Here is a 19,366-nt window from a genome sequence, read left to right on the forward strand (position 1 = left end):
ATCATTTCTATGATTATTCTAAAATAAAATAGAAAACTTATTATTTTAAAAAATTTAAATATCATGACATAGCAAAATTAAAATTTATTAAAAATTGTATCGAAAAAAGAAGCATCAGATATTTATGTAGCATCAATATTTTATGTTAATGACAAGAAAAAATTTAATTAAATGAATTTAATTAAATAATAATTACAATAATTATTGATTTAAGAAAATAAAAAATCATGTTATAATAATTTCTGATATTTAATTTGTTAGACTTTGCAAGCTACATTCTCTCAAAAATCACATTTCAAATTAAATCAATAACATATTTGATATTGATTTATAAAATTGACAAAATAAAGATATTTATAACATAATAAAAATATTTGATATTATTTATAATATTGACAGAAAATGAAAAAATTACTTTTTTGAGGAGATATCATTATTAATATAACATTCCCAAAAAAAATTAAATTAAATAATTAAATAAAAAAAATTATTTAAAAAATTTGATGTGAATCCATTGTCGAATCCATAATCCTTATTGATAGCATTGAAAATTTAATCTTTTTTCTAATAAAAAAATTTATAGTCAGAAAAAGCTAGAAATCATATTGCAGAATTTAAAAAAATACATAGAATTTTCTTGAGAAATGATAAAAACAACTTATTAATATTAGTAATTAATAATTTAAATAACTTAATTACTAGTATTTATGGCTTCTTAATAACAAACAATCAAAAATAAAAGGAAATAATCATATATTAAATACTAAATATAAGAATATTAAAATTACATATCAATCATAGTCCAAATAGTACATTTAAGAAAACATTCTTTTTTCTTTATTTAAAAAAAAATTTTTGTTTCTTGTTTTTTTCTTTTATATCACATTACATTATGAAATATACAAAAATTTTTCAATTTTTGTTTCATTCTTGTAAAAATATTAAAAATAAATAAGTTTATAATTATATTATATATAACAGTATATAATTATATAAAGTTACTAAAATTTGTGATTTTATTATTCAATGTTGCCAGTAATACCACTATTTCATAGTTGGTATCTATTTGTTTTTCTTCAAATGTTCATACGTATACTTCAAATGTTTTGTAAATAGATATGCGCAATTACGTATAATCAAATATATTTATTCAGCTAAATCCGTATATTTTTATTTATTATTTTTACTGCCCAGTCAATAGGTTATGGGCCCAAATTACGAAAGAAACAATAAATAATTAAGTAAAGTATAGTTAAATTGAAAAAGCATGTGAATTAATTATCCGGCCTTGAGCAAACATGAAATATAACCATGATGAAGAATTAAACAGTGCGTATTAATAAGCTGAAAAGATTAGAAAATTGGAGCTCATGGAAATTTCAAGTGCGCGTTACTTTAAAATCCTCCGATGCATAGAAAATAGTTACAGATGAATCAGTTCTTCCTGTACCAAGAGATGATGCGATAAATCGAGCACGCAATAAAATTCTAGATAAAATTCTAGATAAAATACAGTTCAACGCATAATCGCTACATCAATGGATGAAAAACCACTTTTGCATATTATCAACTGTGAATCAGCTAAGGATATGTAGAAAAAGCTGAAATCTGTTTACGAACAAAAATCTAATACTAGTATACATATGCTGTTGCAGCAATGGTATCTGGTACAGTTATCAGAAGGAATCGGGCGATGATGTCGCTACTCACATCATAAAGCTCGAGAATCTTGCACATCGGTTATAAACTCTGGGTAAGAAAATTCCAAATCAAATGATTATCACTAAAATATTCATAATATTATCTCCATCATTTAAATATTTTATTAGTGTGTGGGAATCAACCAAAGAAAGAACTCTCAAAAATCTTATTTCAAGACTCATCATTGAAGAAACAAGGATAAGAACCAAAGAAATAAAACATTGCTTTTACTGCTAATAAGCATCAATTGAAAAAAATTTCAAAAAAGACAACATTAGAGAAGGCATTATTGCTACAGGACATTGGATCAAGGAATGTAGATACTAAAAAGCAACAACATCAAACAAAAAATAGACAGGAAAAAAAGGAGAGGCATTTGTTAGAGCCATATCTAAAAAATATAATTTAAAAACATCTAGTGATGGCATATGGATTTGGGTACGACTGAATACATATTAAATTGTCGCGAGTGATTCTTGTCATATAAAAAATTTGACAGTAAAGAATATTAAGATAGACGATAGAAAATATATTCAAGCAATTGGATCAGAAGATATCGACATTGTTTTCAATAGAAAAGAATGAGTGTGAAAGTATTTCAGGAATGTTTTTCACATACCAGAACTGAGTTTCAATGTTCTCTCAACAGATACAGTTCTTGATAAGCTATATGACTATACTTTGACGATAAAATATTCAGATTCATGAAGAATTTATAAAAACTTCATTTTAGAAGAAAAATTATGATTATTGGTAATATATATATATATTATATTTAAGTTTGAAACCAAGATTTATTCTTAAGTAACATTAATAAAAATGTAGAACATCTTTGAAGAATAGATTCTAAACATCAAAACAATGAAAAATGTTCATATACAAGTTCATATATGTCTGATGATCCACTTAATTAACAAGTTATGATCATTTTAAGTTTATATTAGATAAAGCAAAAATGCTCAACTGAATGTGCGACAGTATCGTATTGCAATATCGCTTATAGCAAAGCCCCTCAATAAAAACAAATATATTGATTTTTCTTTATATACAATTGATTATTCCAAATGAATTTCAATGTACAATGTACATAAATATCGTATAATGTAAGTATGCAACATTATATCATTTAAAAAAAATTTTAATTATACAAATGAAATCTATGTAATTTAACAGAAACTTACAGACAAATTATAGTAAATTCCATAATATTTGGAGTTATATGATGATTACAATATTTCATTTAAAATCATAAATGAATCATTATATTTCATTCAACCTGCCATGTTTATCGAAATCTATAGAAACAAATCAAAACACATTTCTTTAAGATTTCAAATTAGAAATGAATGTATGGTTTAGAAGTGTTTTTATATGCACAATTGCTTTTTTAATTATTTTTATATGTACTAGAAAGTCTAAAAGTTTATGTGTAAAAAAATACATTTAATTTTTTTAATGTGAAATTTTATGGAAATGTGTTTTGATTTTCTTCTATAGATTTCGGTAAATAGACAGATTGAGTCATACAATTCAACTAGGAATTTAAATAATATGTTTATATATCATAAAATAATTTATCTATGGATTTATATAAAGTGGTGTATATGTTATAATATTCTGGAATTTATTAAAATTTATTCGAAGTAAGATTTTGTTAAATAAAGATGTACATAATATGTATATTATATTACATTACACTGAAATTCATTTGAAATAATCAATTGTATATAAAAAAGTATCAGTATATTTATTTTCATTGAGGGGCTCCGCAAGCAACATTGCAATACGATACTGCCGCGCACCCAGTGAGCGTTCTCATTCTTTCGTCGTCTAACTCTATCTAATACAAATTTAAAATGCTTATAACTCTGTTAATTAAGCTTTATCGGATATATGTATATATGAACTTTTTTCATTGTTTTGATTTCTAGAATCCACCCTCTAAATATCCCACATTTTTATTAATACCCTGTATATTTCATATAGCTACTATGATATTATATAACTCTTTTATAATATGATTTTTTTTTAATAATTTATGTGATCTAATCATATGTATGTATTATTTAATTAAATTATTTTCCATTATGTTTTATCCAATTGTTTACTTCGTTGATTGTGTTTTGAAATTTATTTCTTCACTTCACACATTTTAAAAGTTATTATTGCCTAAATTATATTTATGAAGTTTATATTCCTTTTTTTTTTATTCATTAGTTTTTATATTTTATAATTTATATTTTCTTCTAAATATATTCTAAATTATTTCAGTTTGTTCTATTGTTGTATAGATATAATATTAATATTTGTTTATGAAGATATATATTACTTCTGTATTTTTATTGGTCAATTTTTTATTTCTGAAGAGAATAACTTTAGACCATAGTTTTTAGTAGAGAAAAATGTTTTTTTTTAAATTACTTTCGAAATATTTAAACACCATAGATCATTGTTTCTATATCATAATTATTTCGCCAGCATATATTGTTCTTGTTTAAAGCACATTGTTTTAAGAGATTTGAATTTTGTTTCTTAATGTAGAAAATAATTTTTGAAGTTATTTTCTTATTGTACTTTATAACTTGCAAATGTATACATATTTATAAATAGTATTTATATATATTTTTTACATTATTTATTGATATGTACAAGAGTTCTATTAATTCCTACTATATCTATATGTTTGATAACAAAGTCAATTAAGGTTTTTTTGTTTTTTGTTTCTAGGCAATTGGAAAAATAATAAATTTAATAATTTTGATTTATTCATTTTATATATTTCTTTATTATCTTCTCTAAATTTGAATTCGATAAAAAATAGGAATAACAATTATTTTTATTTTCTGTTTGATTATATTATATATTTAAGTTCTTTGAATTAATATTAAGTTCTTTGAATTTTGCTATATAATAATTATTGCATGTTTTTATTATTATTTTATTATTAATATCTGTTGGAATGCATTCCTCTTAATAAATCAAATTTTATAGCTTTCATTTTTTTTCAATTGATGAAAAATTTTTCTCTTTAAAAACTATAATTAATTTGTTAAAAATCTCAATAATATACTTGTATTTTATTTTCTAGTATTTATATATTAGATTGAACTTATGGTTTTTATTATTTTGATTTTAAATGCAATTTTAGATTAAATTAGTGCAAAATTTTATTGACTTTATATGTAATTTTAAAGTGCATTTGTTGCTCTGTGAAAATATCATATTAATTTCATTTTCAAATTAGTTTTTCTGATTTCTCAGGATGAAAACATTATGTTGAAAACATAATGTACAAGAAACAGATTTGAACAATCTTCTTATTCCAAACTAAGTCGGAAAGCTGCCAAAACAACTCACGATATCAACGAGGCGTTTGGTTCTGGGACCATTAACAAACGTACTGCACAATGATGATTTAAAAGATTTCGAAGCGGTGATGAGAGTTTTGAAGACTATGAGCGCAGTGATCAGCCATCAGATGTTGACAACAATGATCTGAAAGTTCTAATTGAAGTCAATCCTTAGATACAAGCATTCGGGAGCTTACTTTTGAATTAACGCATACAACAATCTATAACCAACAATCTATAGAAAATTGGAAAAACAAAAAAGCTTGATAAATAGATAAATTAAATGAACATAAAAAAAATCATCATTTTGAAGTGTCGTCTGTCCTTCTCTTGCGCAATAAAATGATCCATTTTTCAAACGAATTGTAATGTATAATGAAAAATATTATAAAATTCTTTATAACAATCGGCGACGATCGGTTCAGTGATTACGACAAAACTCCACAATACTTCCCAAAGCCAAAGTTTCATCAAAAGAAGATCATGATGACAGTTTGATAGTCTGTAGCCGGTTTAATTCATTATAGTTTCCTAAATCGTGATGAAATCATTATAGCTGAAACTATCACCAAATTGACGAAATGCATAAAACGCATGAAAAAACTTCAACATTTGTGTCCAGGTTAACAGAAATAGTCCTATCTTTCTCCACACATATTTGGTCATATATCGCCCAACCGACCTTTCAAAAACAATTGAACAATTGAGCTACGAAACTCTATTTTATTCATCATATTTGTTAAATCTCGTCCACCGATTAGTATTTTTTTAAGCACTTCAACAACTTCTTTCATGGGAAATGCTTCAAAGAAGAGAAATGTTGAAATGAAACACCATTCAATGAGTTTATCGCTTCCAGGATTCCAGAATTTTATTCAACCAGAATAACAAAATTTATTTCTCAAAAGTGCATTGATTGGAATGATATTTATTTTAATTAATAAATTTTGTTTGAGGCGAAATATGAATATTTGAATTTAATAGTTAAAAACTGCAAGAACTTTCTTTTTAACTTAATAATATCACATGCAATTCAGTTTTATCTTTTAAAAAAATATTATTAAATATAATTAGTAAGAAATAAATTCAATATGCTTAATTTGCCTATATATCAATCATAAATAAATATTTATATAGTATAAAAAATAATTTAATTTAATATGTATTAATATAATGTGAATTAAAAAGAGTTTAAATTTTAATAAAAAAATTAATACTAATTATTTACAGAAAAAAATTTGTAACATATGATAATATATAATATGTATAAACCGGCCAGAAATAGATCATTTCACTCAATTTTGTTTTTTTTAATATAAATTTATACTGTTTAAAATTTAACTTAATGAATGATCATTTTTATATGTAAACCTTTATATTTTTTTTTTCTTGTTTTTAATATATTCTACAAATATAATTTTATAAATGCATAACATTGTATAAATTATGGATTTAATTAAATGATAATATTTATTAATAATATATAATTATATTAATAAATTTAATTATATTTATACTATATGTTTAATTATTATATATAATTATTAATTACAAACTAATAAATAATTTATATGTACTATATATTGTAGGCAGAAAAGTGTAAGTATATTAAAGAAATAAATATAAGAAACAAAATTTTAAATTTTGCATTTTGTAAAACTATCATAATTCAAAAATTAAAGAATTTTTGATTTATATATTTATACATTCTGAATACTACATGGTGAATACTATAATTCATATCAAATATTATGCTGGTAAGTTAGCATTCAATTTGGACGAGAATGAGGACATAAAAAAAACTAAAACTTTGTAAACTATTTGTCCCACCAAATGTAACACATTGATATATGCTATTAATAGTTTATAAATAATTAATAGTAAGTTAATAAATATATAATGAATGAATAAATTCAATTAATTATAAGAATATTAATTATAAATGTGAATTGATTATATGTTTGTATAATTTAATAAATAAATCTCATAAATATTTTATATATCTATATCAATTTTTTTATTTATTTTGTCTACTAAAATTTTAATATTTCTTTTTTTTAAGAAAATCGTACAATAAATGTATGAAAGCAAATATCAAATTGATTTTTTTTCTCCAATAATCTCTTTTTATTTGTAAATTATAATGATTTACTATGAAATATAATAGATAAACCATGATTTTAGCAGTAGAAATTATTAATCTTTAAAGATTGCGCTACTGCTTAAAGGCTTCATCATACTTGGCGACGAACTAATTTGTACCAATACAACCAAAAAAGTCATTATACCACCAAAAATCTGAAAAAAAGATTAAATTTTTAAGTGAATAGTCAATATACTCATTTAACTCACCATTGTTGATAACTTGTTGTTAAGAATATAACCACCAGCAATAAATTTTAAAGGATGAAGTAAAACTTGTAATAAAAATTGTTGCACCTGAAATTATTCTTATTATTATTTTTGTTAACTTATTATTAACTAATATTATTTTCTAAACTTTTTTATAATAATTTCAATCGGTAAATGATCATATATTTGATATATTTTTCAAAATGAAAACGAGAAAAAAAAATTTATATAACATAATTTTATATTCTAAACAAATAAAAAAACATTAAAATAATACAATAATAATAAATTTAAAAAATATCAACAAATAAAACAAATATTTTAAATAAGATCAGAATAGAAAAAAATTTGTTTATATAATTATTATAGCATATAAATATATAAACTTGAGGTTTTCGAATACTGTTTAAATATAAGTGATACTTTTTAACAGAGCAAAAATTAAAAATCAAAGAGAAAATACATATAGATTTATAAAATGTTTATAAAAATATGAGACATCTTTGTATGATGAATTCGAAATATCAAAATAATGAAAAAATTTTTATATATATTATATAGATTTAAAACTTATTGTTACTTAATGAATTACTTAATAATAAACATTTGAAGTTTTTTTTTTTGCCTTGGATAAAATAAAACGATAAAGTTAAAAATATTCAATTAAATACGAAATATCTATTATATCTTAATAGTATCTTAATATTACTTTACGGTATCTTTCAAATAAACAATGAATTTATTCTTATTTTCTATATTCTTTTAAATACGCCATTCAATCAGTGGAATTTTAATGTAATATAGAATGTATCATATATAATCTATTATTTAAGAAAAAATTACTGCAAATTATAAAAATTATAGAAAATTGTATATTCAGTTCAATATTTTATATAAATTTTTTTTAGATATATTGAAGAGAGAATTTAAGAATTGTTATATAACATTTTCTTTAAATCTATAAATGAATTGTTATATTCATTTAATCTGTCTATTTATTGAAATTCATAAAAGTAATGAAATTATGTATTTTAAATTAATATATATTGTTACGTATTTTAAAATATATAAATAAACTAAAATTGAAATTAAAATTGAATATGTTTTTCTATAACTAATTACTCGTTTTAATTATTTTATAATTTGCTTTAATACAATCTTGTTTCTTTTAATTACACTGACATATAGAAAGAAGTGATTAATTGTACTTGATCAATCATAAATTAAAATATATAAGTAAAATAATATAAAGTAACTGAAGAATAAAAATAAAAAATAATAATTGATTTAATTTTATTTCATTAATAAATCCTAATGTTTTATATTATATGTTTTATATAGAAGTCCTAATATAATAAGCTTATTGCAAAATAATAATTTAGATTCTTCTGAATTTCGCAATTTCACACATAAATTAAATATTTCAGTAATCAACTATTTAAAACTTCATATCTTTTTACAATACCAATAGATATGATTTGTATTGCTCATTGAATTTCTTTAAAACATTTTAAACATGTGAGTTAAAACAAGATTATCTCAAAATTAAAAATTACAAATGAAATCATTACAAATGAATTCATTAATCTTTAAAAAGAGATATTCTCAAAGAAAGCAATTATAAATTAAATTTTATAAAAATATATAACAGTTGATATTTTTATTATTGTGTTATGCTTTCATACTATTATTATAATATATTGCATTATTATATTATTGCTATTTAATATATCAAAAATTTGCTCTGCATAAAGAAAAGTTTTTTCAAATTTCATTAAAAATAATAACAAAGTTGCAAGATGCAATATATGTACTATAGTATCGTATTCTAAAAATATATCGAACATGTAATTATATAATCTAAATTATATAAATTGCTGAAATATATGAACAATGAAGAATATTTGAACGATATCTTATAATATCGATATCTTTAAATGATATCTTATAATGATTATATTGTTATTATAAATCAATAATTTTCAAAATATTTACAAAAAATTGTTATTATTATTATTATTATTGAACTGATTTTTTATTATTTATTATTATACTGAACTGATTTTAAATATTATACAAATATGTTGCTTAATATTATTTACTCGAAGGATCATCTAATACCGTAGGACTATATAATCATTTATATTATGATTTTTAAATTAATGAATAATAGTTAACTTTAATTATTTATGGCTGATTAATGATATGATATGATTAATTAATAATTCTAATAATTAATGATTCTAACTGTTCTAATATAAAATGTATCCTTATTGAATGTTTCTATTTTGAACTGTATTCTATTTTTAATCTAACTGATTTGATCTAAAAAACTATGGCGGGCCTTAGTTTTTTTCCAATCATTACTTTTCGTAAAAATATAAAGAAAAGATTAGAAGGATCCAATTGTTATATTGGAAAACAGTTTCGAAGGATAGGATCGTATTGCAACGTGTGAAGGTCAGAATCTTTGCGCTTGTTTCCACAATGGTTCGTCGCATGCAAATGTGACTTGTGAAATGGCCATTGCTGCTATATCTTTATTTAAATTAAGAATCTGGAAAGCATTAGGAAATTATATCCGCTCATAAATTATTGTTAGACTGAATTGGAAATATTTAAACAGTTGAATAAAATCTCAGCTGTTTGAACGCTCTCAAGTCTTTGCCCTTAATAACTATATTGAATTTTAATTATGCATTCATTTTAATGTAGGTGTCTATTAGCATATGCATCAATATGTGATCACCATTTATTTATTATTTCTATAATAAACATATCATTTATAATATTATCGTATCATTAAATGATTGACATCCAAAATATATTTAATATCGACGAGCGATTTAATACCATCAGTTATTTGTTAGTATTTTTATTTATTTCTTATCTATAGTATCTATAGATATCTAAGTTTGCACATTTTACGAATTTTTCAAATTTGCGAAGTATGAAAATAAAATATATATAATTTTTAGGAAACTAAAATTATAATGATCGAAATATAATGGTAATGATTTTCGATATATAATTTACACATTATATAACTATTTATTTAAATTTTTGCCATATAATGTGTAGAAATAATAAGTAAATGGCGATTATATACGGATAGATATTATCATAGATGTATATATTCAGGATGTGTCAAAAACGTAAAAACATCCATTAATTAGAGATTTTTGAGATAATTTTAAATATTTTTTTTTTTTTGCAAAAATTTTCATTACTGTGTGTTCCTTTTGTTACTTCGTTTTATCAAAGCGCTGCCACTGAACAGGATAAAAATGTACACATTGCGTGGACAGTTTTCGACGTAATATTAAAATTAATTTTAATTTATAATTTTATAAAGTTTTACAAATAAAATATAGCAAAAAAAGTAAAAAATTTCTACTTCCAATAGATTCAATTTTTGTTGCGTGGAATAATATGGAGTATATAATAAATCATTAACAAATCATTACATTGTGAAAATTTTGAATATGAATTAACTTTAAGTTAAAAATTTATTGATAATTTATAATAATTTAAATTAAAATAAATGTTATATCCTTTGAAATGTTATATCCTTTATAAAATTGAAATTTAAATGTTTTTTAATAAATTTACAGAATATTTGTTAACTATTGAAATGTGATCGATTAGTTATTTAATTTATTGTCTATCTATATACGCATATTTTATTTAATCTATAAACTATAATCTTTTAAAAAAAGGATTCAAAATTTTAATGCATAAGAATTTTAATGTATGATTACACACTACATTAAAACAATTATTTTTTATAAATTTGAAAATGAATTTTATTCAATTAGTATACATATATTATTCGAACTATTGTATGCCAGCATTCTCACAAGGGCCTATACGACGAAATTGCTCTCTAATGTGACGATTGGTATCTTTAATCTCCTCTTAGTTTGTATTTTCATGAAAAATAATGATTGGAGGAAAAGTCAAGGCTCGCTACAATTTTCTAAATGAGATCAATTAGAATATAGATCAAATAGAATTCAACAACGATACATTTACATTAAAGTACAATTGACTGTAAACAGTTAAAATAAATCACTATTTCATTTAAAGCTCATAATATAAACTATTATACAGTTCTATAACTCCAGATGATCCTTCAGTTTATGATAATCAGTTCAGAGATTAAATTTGTGCAATATTCAAAGTCGTTCAGTTTAGATTTTAATATATACACATATGTATTATAATATAATCAATAAGAGAATATATTTCGGAAAGTAATAAATAATCGGTTAAAATTTTATATTTGGAATTTTACTTTAACCTATTTTTCAAAATTTGAATTCAATAATATAATAATTAAATCATATAAATCATATTAGATCATTATAGTATATATATGCAACTTGAATAAACAAAATTATAATAATCACATTTATATGGTAGCAATATTAATATTATTCTTAGAATCTATTTTATAATTTTAATAAGATTATTTATTGCAATTTTTCTTAAAAATTATTCCATATTCATTTCCGTATAATTCGCGAAATATCTCTTTATGAATAAATACTAAAAGTGATAATATTAGTTCACCGATTATATATTTTATGTGTCAATTTTTATATGTTTATATGTTTATATGAATAATTGAAAAAGAATAATTTCATGTTCAAGCACTTCATCATAAACATATATATAGAAGTGAAATTTTATACTCTTTTTTATTCCATAATTTTATTTCGTAAAAAAAAGATATAAATAAATATTGTTTAAATGAACTAAATTTAAATAAGTAATATAAAATATTAACATAGTAATATAAAATATTAACATGTTTTTTCAAGAGATCAATGAAATATTTGAAATCTAAAGTTTCTTTTAAACTATTATTCTTCGTGACAAATATATTACAATGCAATACAAAAATAATCTAAAAATCGCTCTTAAGTTCGATTTTATGATCATTTTTTTAATAGATTTCTACCGATCCAAAAATATATAGAATTATCTTTCAAAGCCAATGCTAATTCAATGATTTTCATACTCTGTATGAGTAGAATTCAATAACATAATATTTAAAGTTTTTTGAAAATAACTAAAAAATCAAAATCTCATTATGTGTAAAGAAATGATAATTATTGAAATATATTATTTCAAAATCATAAAAATTAATAAGAAGAAAAATCTTTGACAAAAATTTTAATTTAACTGTTATATTAATAGATCTTACCTCATTTCTAATGGAATTATCTAAGTAGTAAATATCTATTTCTCGAAGCAAATGTGCTGTTACTTCTATCTATAAAATTTATGCATTATATTTTAATTCATATTCTATAGTAAAAAAAAATATAATCTTACCTCATGATAGAATTTAGTGCAATGATTATTTACAAAAATAATTTTTGTAGAATATACAAGAACCCATATTAAAGATCCTATAGTTTCTTTATCTGATAATATTTCTGATAAGTTTAATGATATTAAAGAAAAATATATGTTATAAAGTGTACATAACACTACTGAAAATTCTCCTATTAAGTCTAATAAAATTTGGTAAGAATATGCTTGGTTAAGTATGCGTGAAAGTTTGAAAATCTCAAAATGAATATACCTTTAATAGATAAGAAAAGGAAAAAAATAAATTAATAACGAACAAAATAATAATAATTTCATTTTTTATTTATGTTCAATTCAATTCAAATGTAATATTATCATTAATAAGGAGAAAAGGTAGTTTTGGATTAATAATTTAAATAAAACAAAACAAAAAAAAATATTAAGAAATTTCTTTTTCAGAAAATAAACATTTCATTGAAAAGAAAATTGATTATAATATCTAATTTTCTAATATCTGGTATGCATGTTGTAAATAATTTAAAATTGTTTATAAGCACAGTCAAAGTTAATTATGAAACTATCTATTGTCTGAAACTACCCGTCTTTTCCCTATACTAGATAATATTACAAAATTAGAAAATTACACATTAATTATTGAAAAATTATCAAACTTACCTTATAATTTGAAGAAGATGTTGAACAAAATATTTTCTTTGATAATAATCCATTACAATTATAAATTTACGTGCAATATGTGATTGCATTTTATATCTTATATTAATATCTTTTATATTTGATAACTGATATACCTCTTCTATAATTTTATTCATCTTATGTAACTTATCCTGTAAAATACTTAAAAAAGATTCAAATAATATTATTTTGAAAGAAATATAATGTTATGAGTAAAATTATAAATTTATAAATTTATAATTTTTATTATAAAATTATAAATTTATCTATATGTTTATAATTTTCACAAGAATAAAACAAGGATTAAAAGGATCTTATATATTTCTAATATGATATGTAAGAAAAATAAGAAATATAATAAAAAGATGAAATTTTTTTTTTCTCAAAAAAAACTTATAAAATTATATTTTAGTTCATGTAAAAATATAAACTCAATGAGTAACTTTAATATTTTTATAATTAATTTATTTAATTTTTATTTTGATAATTTTAATTTTATTTTTGATTATTTATGATCAAGTGATAGCAAACTTGTTATTCAATAATTTGTGTTCGATCTAAATTATTAATTCTCGGTTTGATCACGTCTTTTTTAATTCATTAGTAGATTTTATATTATAACGATAAATACGATAAAATTTAATGCAATAAATTAATGTTTTTTTTATATATCAGTTATAACCTTAGTTTAAAAGTTTTTCTTTCATAATTGCCATCTCTATACAATGACAATTATAAATTATACAAATTTTTGTTGACTTGTATTAATTCGACGAGCATTTCATTGAAAAATAAAAAGATGTATCACATAAAATTTTATGTGATACATCTTTTTATTATATAATTTTTCAATGAATATATATGATATATTAATATCGATGTAAAAATTAAAAAAAAATTTTTAATATATTATTATATAATAATATATATATATATCAGTCTAGTTTTGAATATATCCAAATTTATTCATATAAATTATTTTCAATATAATCATTATTTGAATATTTTTGATTGAATTGAAGTATTATTCACAAAGATTTTTCTGTAATCTTTGTTTAAATAAATTCTGTAACTTTTTATCATTATTAATTTTATAATATAAAATTTTTTGTTAAAATAAAATAGAATCATGTTAAAAATGTTATCGATATGATTAGTATCAAAATTTAATTTAGCTAAAATATTATTTTTAGTATTAAAATAATTAAAATTGAAATAATTTATAGAAATGGATTCTAAATTTTTATTGATATTAAATCGATAGAAATATTATCTCAGTAAAAATTAGTTCTTTTTGTCAATTTTTATCAATCTTTATTAATTTCTTTACAGAATAAACAATTGTATAATTATTGATTTAATATGAAATGTGAAACAGTATTTTATTCCGAAAATTTTGAATATTTTGAATAAATATTTTTAGAAAATAATATTATAAACACATTATATCAAATAAATTATAAATATATAAACAGAAAAATATATTTAAAAAAACAAGCATTAAAAAATATTTTATAGTTTAATTTTATAGTTATGAAAAGAAATTTAAATACGTCTAATGATTGCAATTATTATTAGCATAATTTAAAAAAATAAAAAACAAATCATGTTATAAAAATTATTAATATTTAATTTTCCATATAATTTTCCTGGAAATTCATCTATTTTTCTATGAGTAATCTGAAATCACATTTAAAATTAAATCAACTTAAAAATTATTATAAAAATATTTAATTTCATTTATTATGTCATTGACAAAAATTAAAAAAACTATTTTTTAGAAATATCCCTTATCAATACTATCAATGTTCATCAAAAAAGTTTAAGGAATTTGAAATTAATTTATTATTATGCACTAAATTTTTTAAATTATTTCAGATTGAAAACCTAAATTTTAGAAAGAAAATTTGTAATTAAGAGAAGTTAGAAGAAATATATTTTAAAAGTTAAAAAATATAATATAATATATTATATAATATAATATAAAAATATAATAAAATTCACTTGAATGAAGATAACTCAAGGAAATTAATAAATAATTTAATTATTAGTGTTTGTAATTTTTTTTTAATTACAAATAATCAAATAAGAAAGATTAAATAGTAAATATAAGAATATTAAATACACATTGAGGTGACATTACAATTTATAATGCAATTTTTTTTCAAATTTATAGAAGAAATTTTTATCTCTATTTTTTTTCCTTATATTTCTTACACATTACATTTTAAAAATAGATGAGAATTTTTTAATCTTTATTTCATTTTTATAAAAAATATAAAAATATAGATGGGTTTATAATTATTTATATATTGTACAAGATATATAAAAAAAAGTGTAAAAGTGTAATTTTACTTTTGTAAATCTGAAGATCTATAAATAAAACTGCATGCAAAAATGATTTTAACTTCAAATTGGAAATCAATTTTTTTTATTATATCATACTTAGAAATAAAAAATTTCAAAAGAATTATGGATCTCAATGCAATTGATTTTTTCTAAAAAAAAAAAAAATATTAAATTTTTATTTCGAATTCATTTAATTTATAATTAGTTATATTATTCGTTCAATGTGAGAAAAAAATAGCATGTAGCATCTAGATCTGTTATTATTATATCCCATATTGTAAGATATCAAATAAAATAACCAATAAAATATCCAAAAGTCCAAAGTATGATAATATATCAACATACTGGTATTCCTTCTTCTGTCCGCTCATAATGAAATAAAAATGCGTTAAAAAAAAAAAAATTAGACACATTCCAAAAGAAATATAGTTATGATTATAAGTGAAATATTTCCAAGAAATTTATTTCATTAGATTTTATTTTATTTCCATGCTCGATAATTTTTTTTATTTATATTTTCGACGACTCCTTGCAATAATTTTCTTTTTATTATTTTTTTTTAAATAACAATGAATTCGCATTTTTAAAAGTTTCTACGCACATTGAAATACATATATTTATCATCAATTTAAACAAAAAGTTTAAGTTAATGACTTATACAAAATTGAAGTTCAATATCCCTGTTGAGTTTATATATACATATACATAAGATATATATATATAAAGCTAATTTCAGGATTCATATCTTATATATATTTATATAATAAAAATGCGACTCATATATATTATGTATATACTCATATATATAAATTACTCTTGTATATTTATGTATAAATTGAATATCAGTAGACATAATACTTGTTGTTTCGATTCTATTTTATTTTTTTTCTTTTTGAATCGGCGCACGATGTGACATAGTGAAATAGACTATCAAGGAGACGACTCATATATAACATAGTTTATTCCTATTTCTTTCATTAAATATATTCTTTCTTTGTATATTTTTTATTTTAATCAAAATTAAATCATTTTACAATTTATTTCCTAATAATTTTTCATTTTGTACGTTTTAATTTCTTTTTTCGAATCTAATTAAATTATAAAAAGTACATATAGCAATTTATTTCAATATGTATAAAGATTTTTAGAAACATGAGTTTTATGTTGTTTAAAGCAAAAAAAGCACAAGACAAAAAAAAAGATATCGAATGTTTAATGGTAAATTTGGAATATTTACATGTAATAATAAATATAATTAACTTGCAATTGACCGAAGAATAATGAAAATATTAAATAAAATGAATTCGAAAATTAATAGAAATTTAATTTTTCCAAGAGAATGGTTAAATTATAATATAATTCCTTCGAGACTTTTTATTTTTCTGAGTAAAATATGAAATAAAAAAGTTTGACTTTTTGAATTTTAAGATCAAATTATTTTTTATTGCATTTTTAATGATCCAAGGTGGTAATCATTAGATTCAAAAATATAAAAATATGCTATTTCTCTTAACATTTTTTTTTTATAAATAAAAAAAAAAATAGAAATGAACTTACTATTATTGAACTATTACTATAAATGAACTAATATTAATTTACAATATTTACAATATGTTATTAAAATTGTTCATCAAAATCCATATTTTTAAATTTATAAATTATATAATCTGGCATTATTAGTAATATTATTATTAGAAATTCAGAAGTACATCAATAGTTAAATATTTTTAAAAGAAAAATATAATCTTAAGTTTAGAAATAGAATATCTATTTTTTTATTTAATTAATTTTATGTTCATGAGCATTTCTTTCCTTATATATTATAATATTATATTATTTACCTTATAAATATGGTAAAAGTAAGAATCCCCAAACACATAGTTGTTATTGGTATATATAAGAGAATATTTAAAGTGTATTCTTGTTCATTGGAAGTAACGTAATTATGTAGTGAAATAATGGTTATTATTATTACGCTGGTTATAACTAATGTTTTTAAAACTTCGAGATAAGTCTTTCGATAATTTTTTTCAACTCCAAATGATTCTAAGCTATTATCTATTTGTTCACATCTTCTAATAATTTTTCTTGAACACTACAATGAAAAAAAAATGTAAGAAATATAATAAAATAATATTAGAAAAATTGTTTGTCAACAATAATTGTTTACGAGATTTAAAACATATTTATTTGGAAAAATATTTCATACAAAAACTTTTTCTCATTATAATTGATCATCTTTTACTAAATTTAAAAAAGAAATTAAAATGATGTTGTCTAATGAGCACATTGCCATTTTTAAGGAAAGTTTTCAATTGTATATTTTTAAAATATCTCAGCCTCATTAGAGTGCAATATGATTTTAAGTCCTAGAGTGATATATTTCACATACGATTGATTCAATGGCAATTTTATAGGGATAAAAATTTATAATATTATAATAATTTATACGCTGTTTAGTTCAATTTTTTAAAAATTTTCTTTTAATTTGGGAATAAGTTAAAGTAATGACAGAGACTTTATTATTATTATTATGTTATCAAAGAAACTGTGATCTTCCAAATTGAACTATGGAAGAGATTTCTGAGGTCACGAGTCCGCAACAAAAAATAAAAAGAAATTTAACATTTTATAGAGCACATTCTCTAATATCTGAATACAACCAATAGTCAGTTTTCTTTATAATTCATGTTTTGATCATTATCTAACATATATTGTAAGAAATTTAAATTTCATATATCTTCATATAATCTCACACATTGCATTTGTAATTTAATTCTATTTTTTGTTGAGATATATCACTAGTTACAAGTATCAGAATTCAAACATGCACCGAACTCCTATCCAGCATCAATATTATCACGAATACGAACAAAAAAAAATTTGTAATACAAATTGTTAAAATCTAAAACTGAATGATTTTGAATATTACAAATATGATGTCTGAATTGATAGTATTACTCAAAGGACCACCTATTATTACAGAATTGTACAATCATTTATATTATGACTTTGAGTGAATAAATGGTGATTTACTTTAATTGTTTGCGGTTGATTAACGATAATTTGAAGTAAATTGTTGAATTCTATCTGATTTAAATTCTATTTTATTTTAACTGATCTGATCTAAAAGACTGTCTCAAGTCTTAGTTTTTTCTTTAATTATTATTTTCCATAAAAATGCAAATAAAGAGAAGATTAGAACAATCAATAGTCGCGATGGAGGGCGTTTTCAAAAGATGGGTTCTCGCAGAATTGCAATATATGGAGGTTAAGATTTTTACACTTCCACGATAGTGCAAGGTACTGTATAAACGTGAGTTATGAAGTGGCTATTGCTGCTATATTTCTATTTAAATTGATGATTTAGAAAGCATTAAGGAATTATACTTGTTCATAAATTATTAGACTAAATTTTATTAGACTAAATTGAAGATACTTGAGCAGTTAAAAATAAAATCCAGGCTGTCTGACTGCTTCATAGATCTTGGTTTTGTTTTTAATATGCCCATTATGAAATCGCTGACGAGTTCAATACTGAAATATATTAGTATTACTAACATTAACATCAATTCGAATATAAAATATTTCTATAATAT

General features: G+C 20.7%; 1 protein-coding gene and 1 long non-coding RNA gene across 2 annotated transcripts; one reads left to right on the forward strand and one right to left on the reverse strand.

Annotated features, from left to right (window-relative positions):
• Positions 1 to 1,064: 1,064 nt before the first annotated feature.
• LOC133667322 (uncharacterized) lies at positions 1,065 to 7,057 on the forward strand. The gene is made up of 3 exons (XR_009832705.1): positions 1,065 to 1,753; positions 1,830 to 2,454; positions 4,963 to 7,057. It is a non-coding gene; the product is annotated as an uncharacterized LOC133667322 (long non-coding RNA).
• Positions 4,962 to 17,855, reverse strand: LOC133667321 (uncharacterized). Its single transcript, XM_062085148.1, has 6 exons — positions 17,609 to 17,855; positions 13,401 to 13,580; positions 12,747 to 12,999; positions 12,616 to 12,684; positions 7,404 to 7,490; positions 4,962 to 7,349 (listed from the first exon to the last, which is right to left on the reverse strand). Exons 1-6 carry the CDS (start codon positions 17,644 to 17,646, stop codon positions 7,248 to 7,250), a joined length of 729 nt encoding a protein of 242 aa, XP_061941132.1. The 5' UTR covers positions 17,647 to 17,855; the 3' UTR covers positions 4,962 to 7,247.
• Between the last annotated feature and the right edge of the window lie 1,511 nt (positions 17,856 to 19,366).

The sequence above is a fragment of the Apis cerana genome, linkage group LG14 (genome assembly GCF_029169275.1).
Source record: "Apis cerana isolate GH-2021 linkage group LG14, AcerK_1.0, whole genome shotgun sequence".
Classification (NCBI taxonomy): domain Eukaryota; kingdom Metazoa; phylum Arthropoda; class Insecta; order Hymenoptera; family Apidae; genus Apis; species Apis cerana.

Bases quoted from the DNA above. Each gene is read 5' to 3' on its own strand.
- LOC133667321 (XM_062085148.1), bottom strand. From the start codon at position 17,646: ATGTGTTTGGGGATTCTTACTTTTACCATATTTATAAG. The intron at 13,581-17,608 runs GTAAATAATATA...ATCTTTTTTAAG, and splicing joins ACTTTTACCATATTTATAAG to TATTTTACAGGATAAGTTAC. The intron at 13,000-13,400 runs GTAAGTTTGATA...TATCTATTAAAG, and splicing joins CATCTTCTTCAAATTATAAG to GTATATTCATTTTGAGATTT.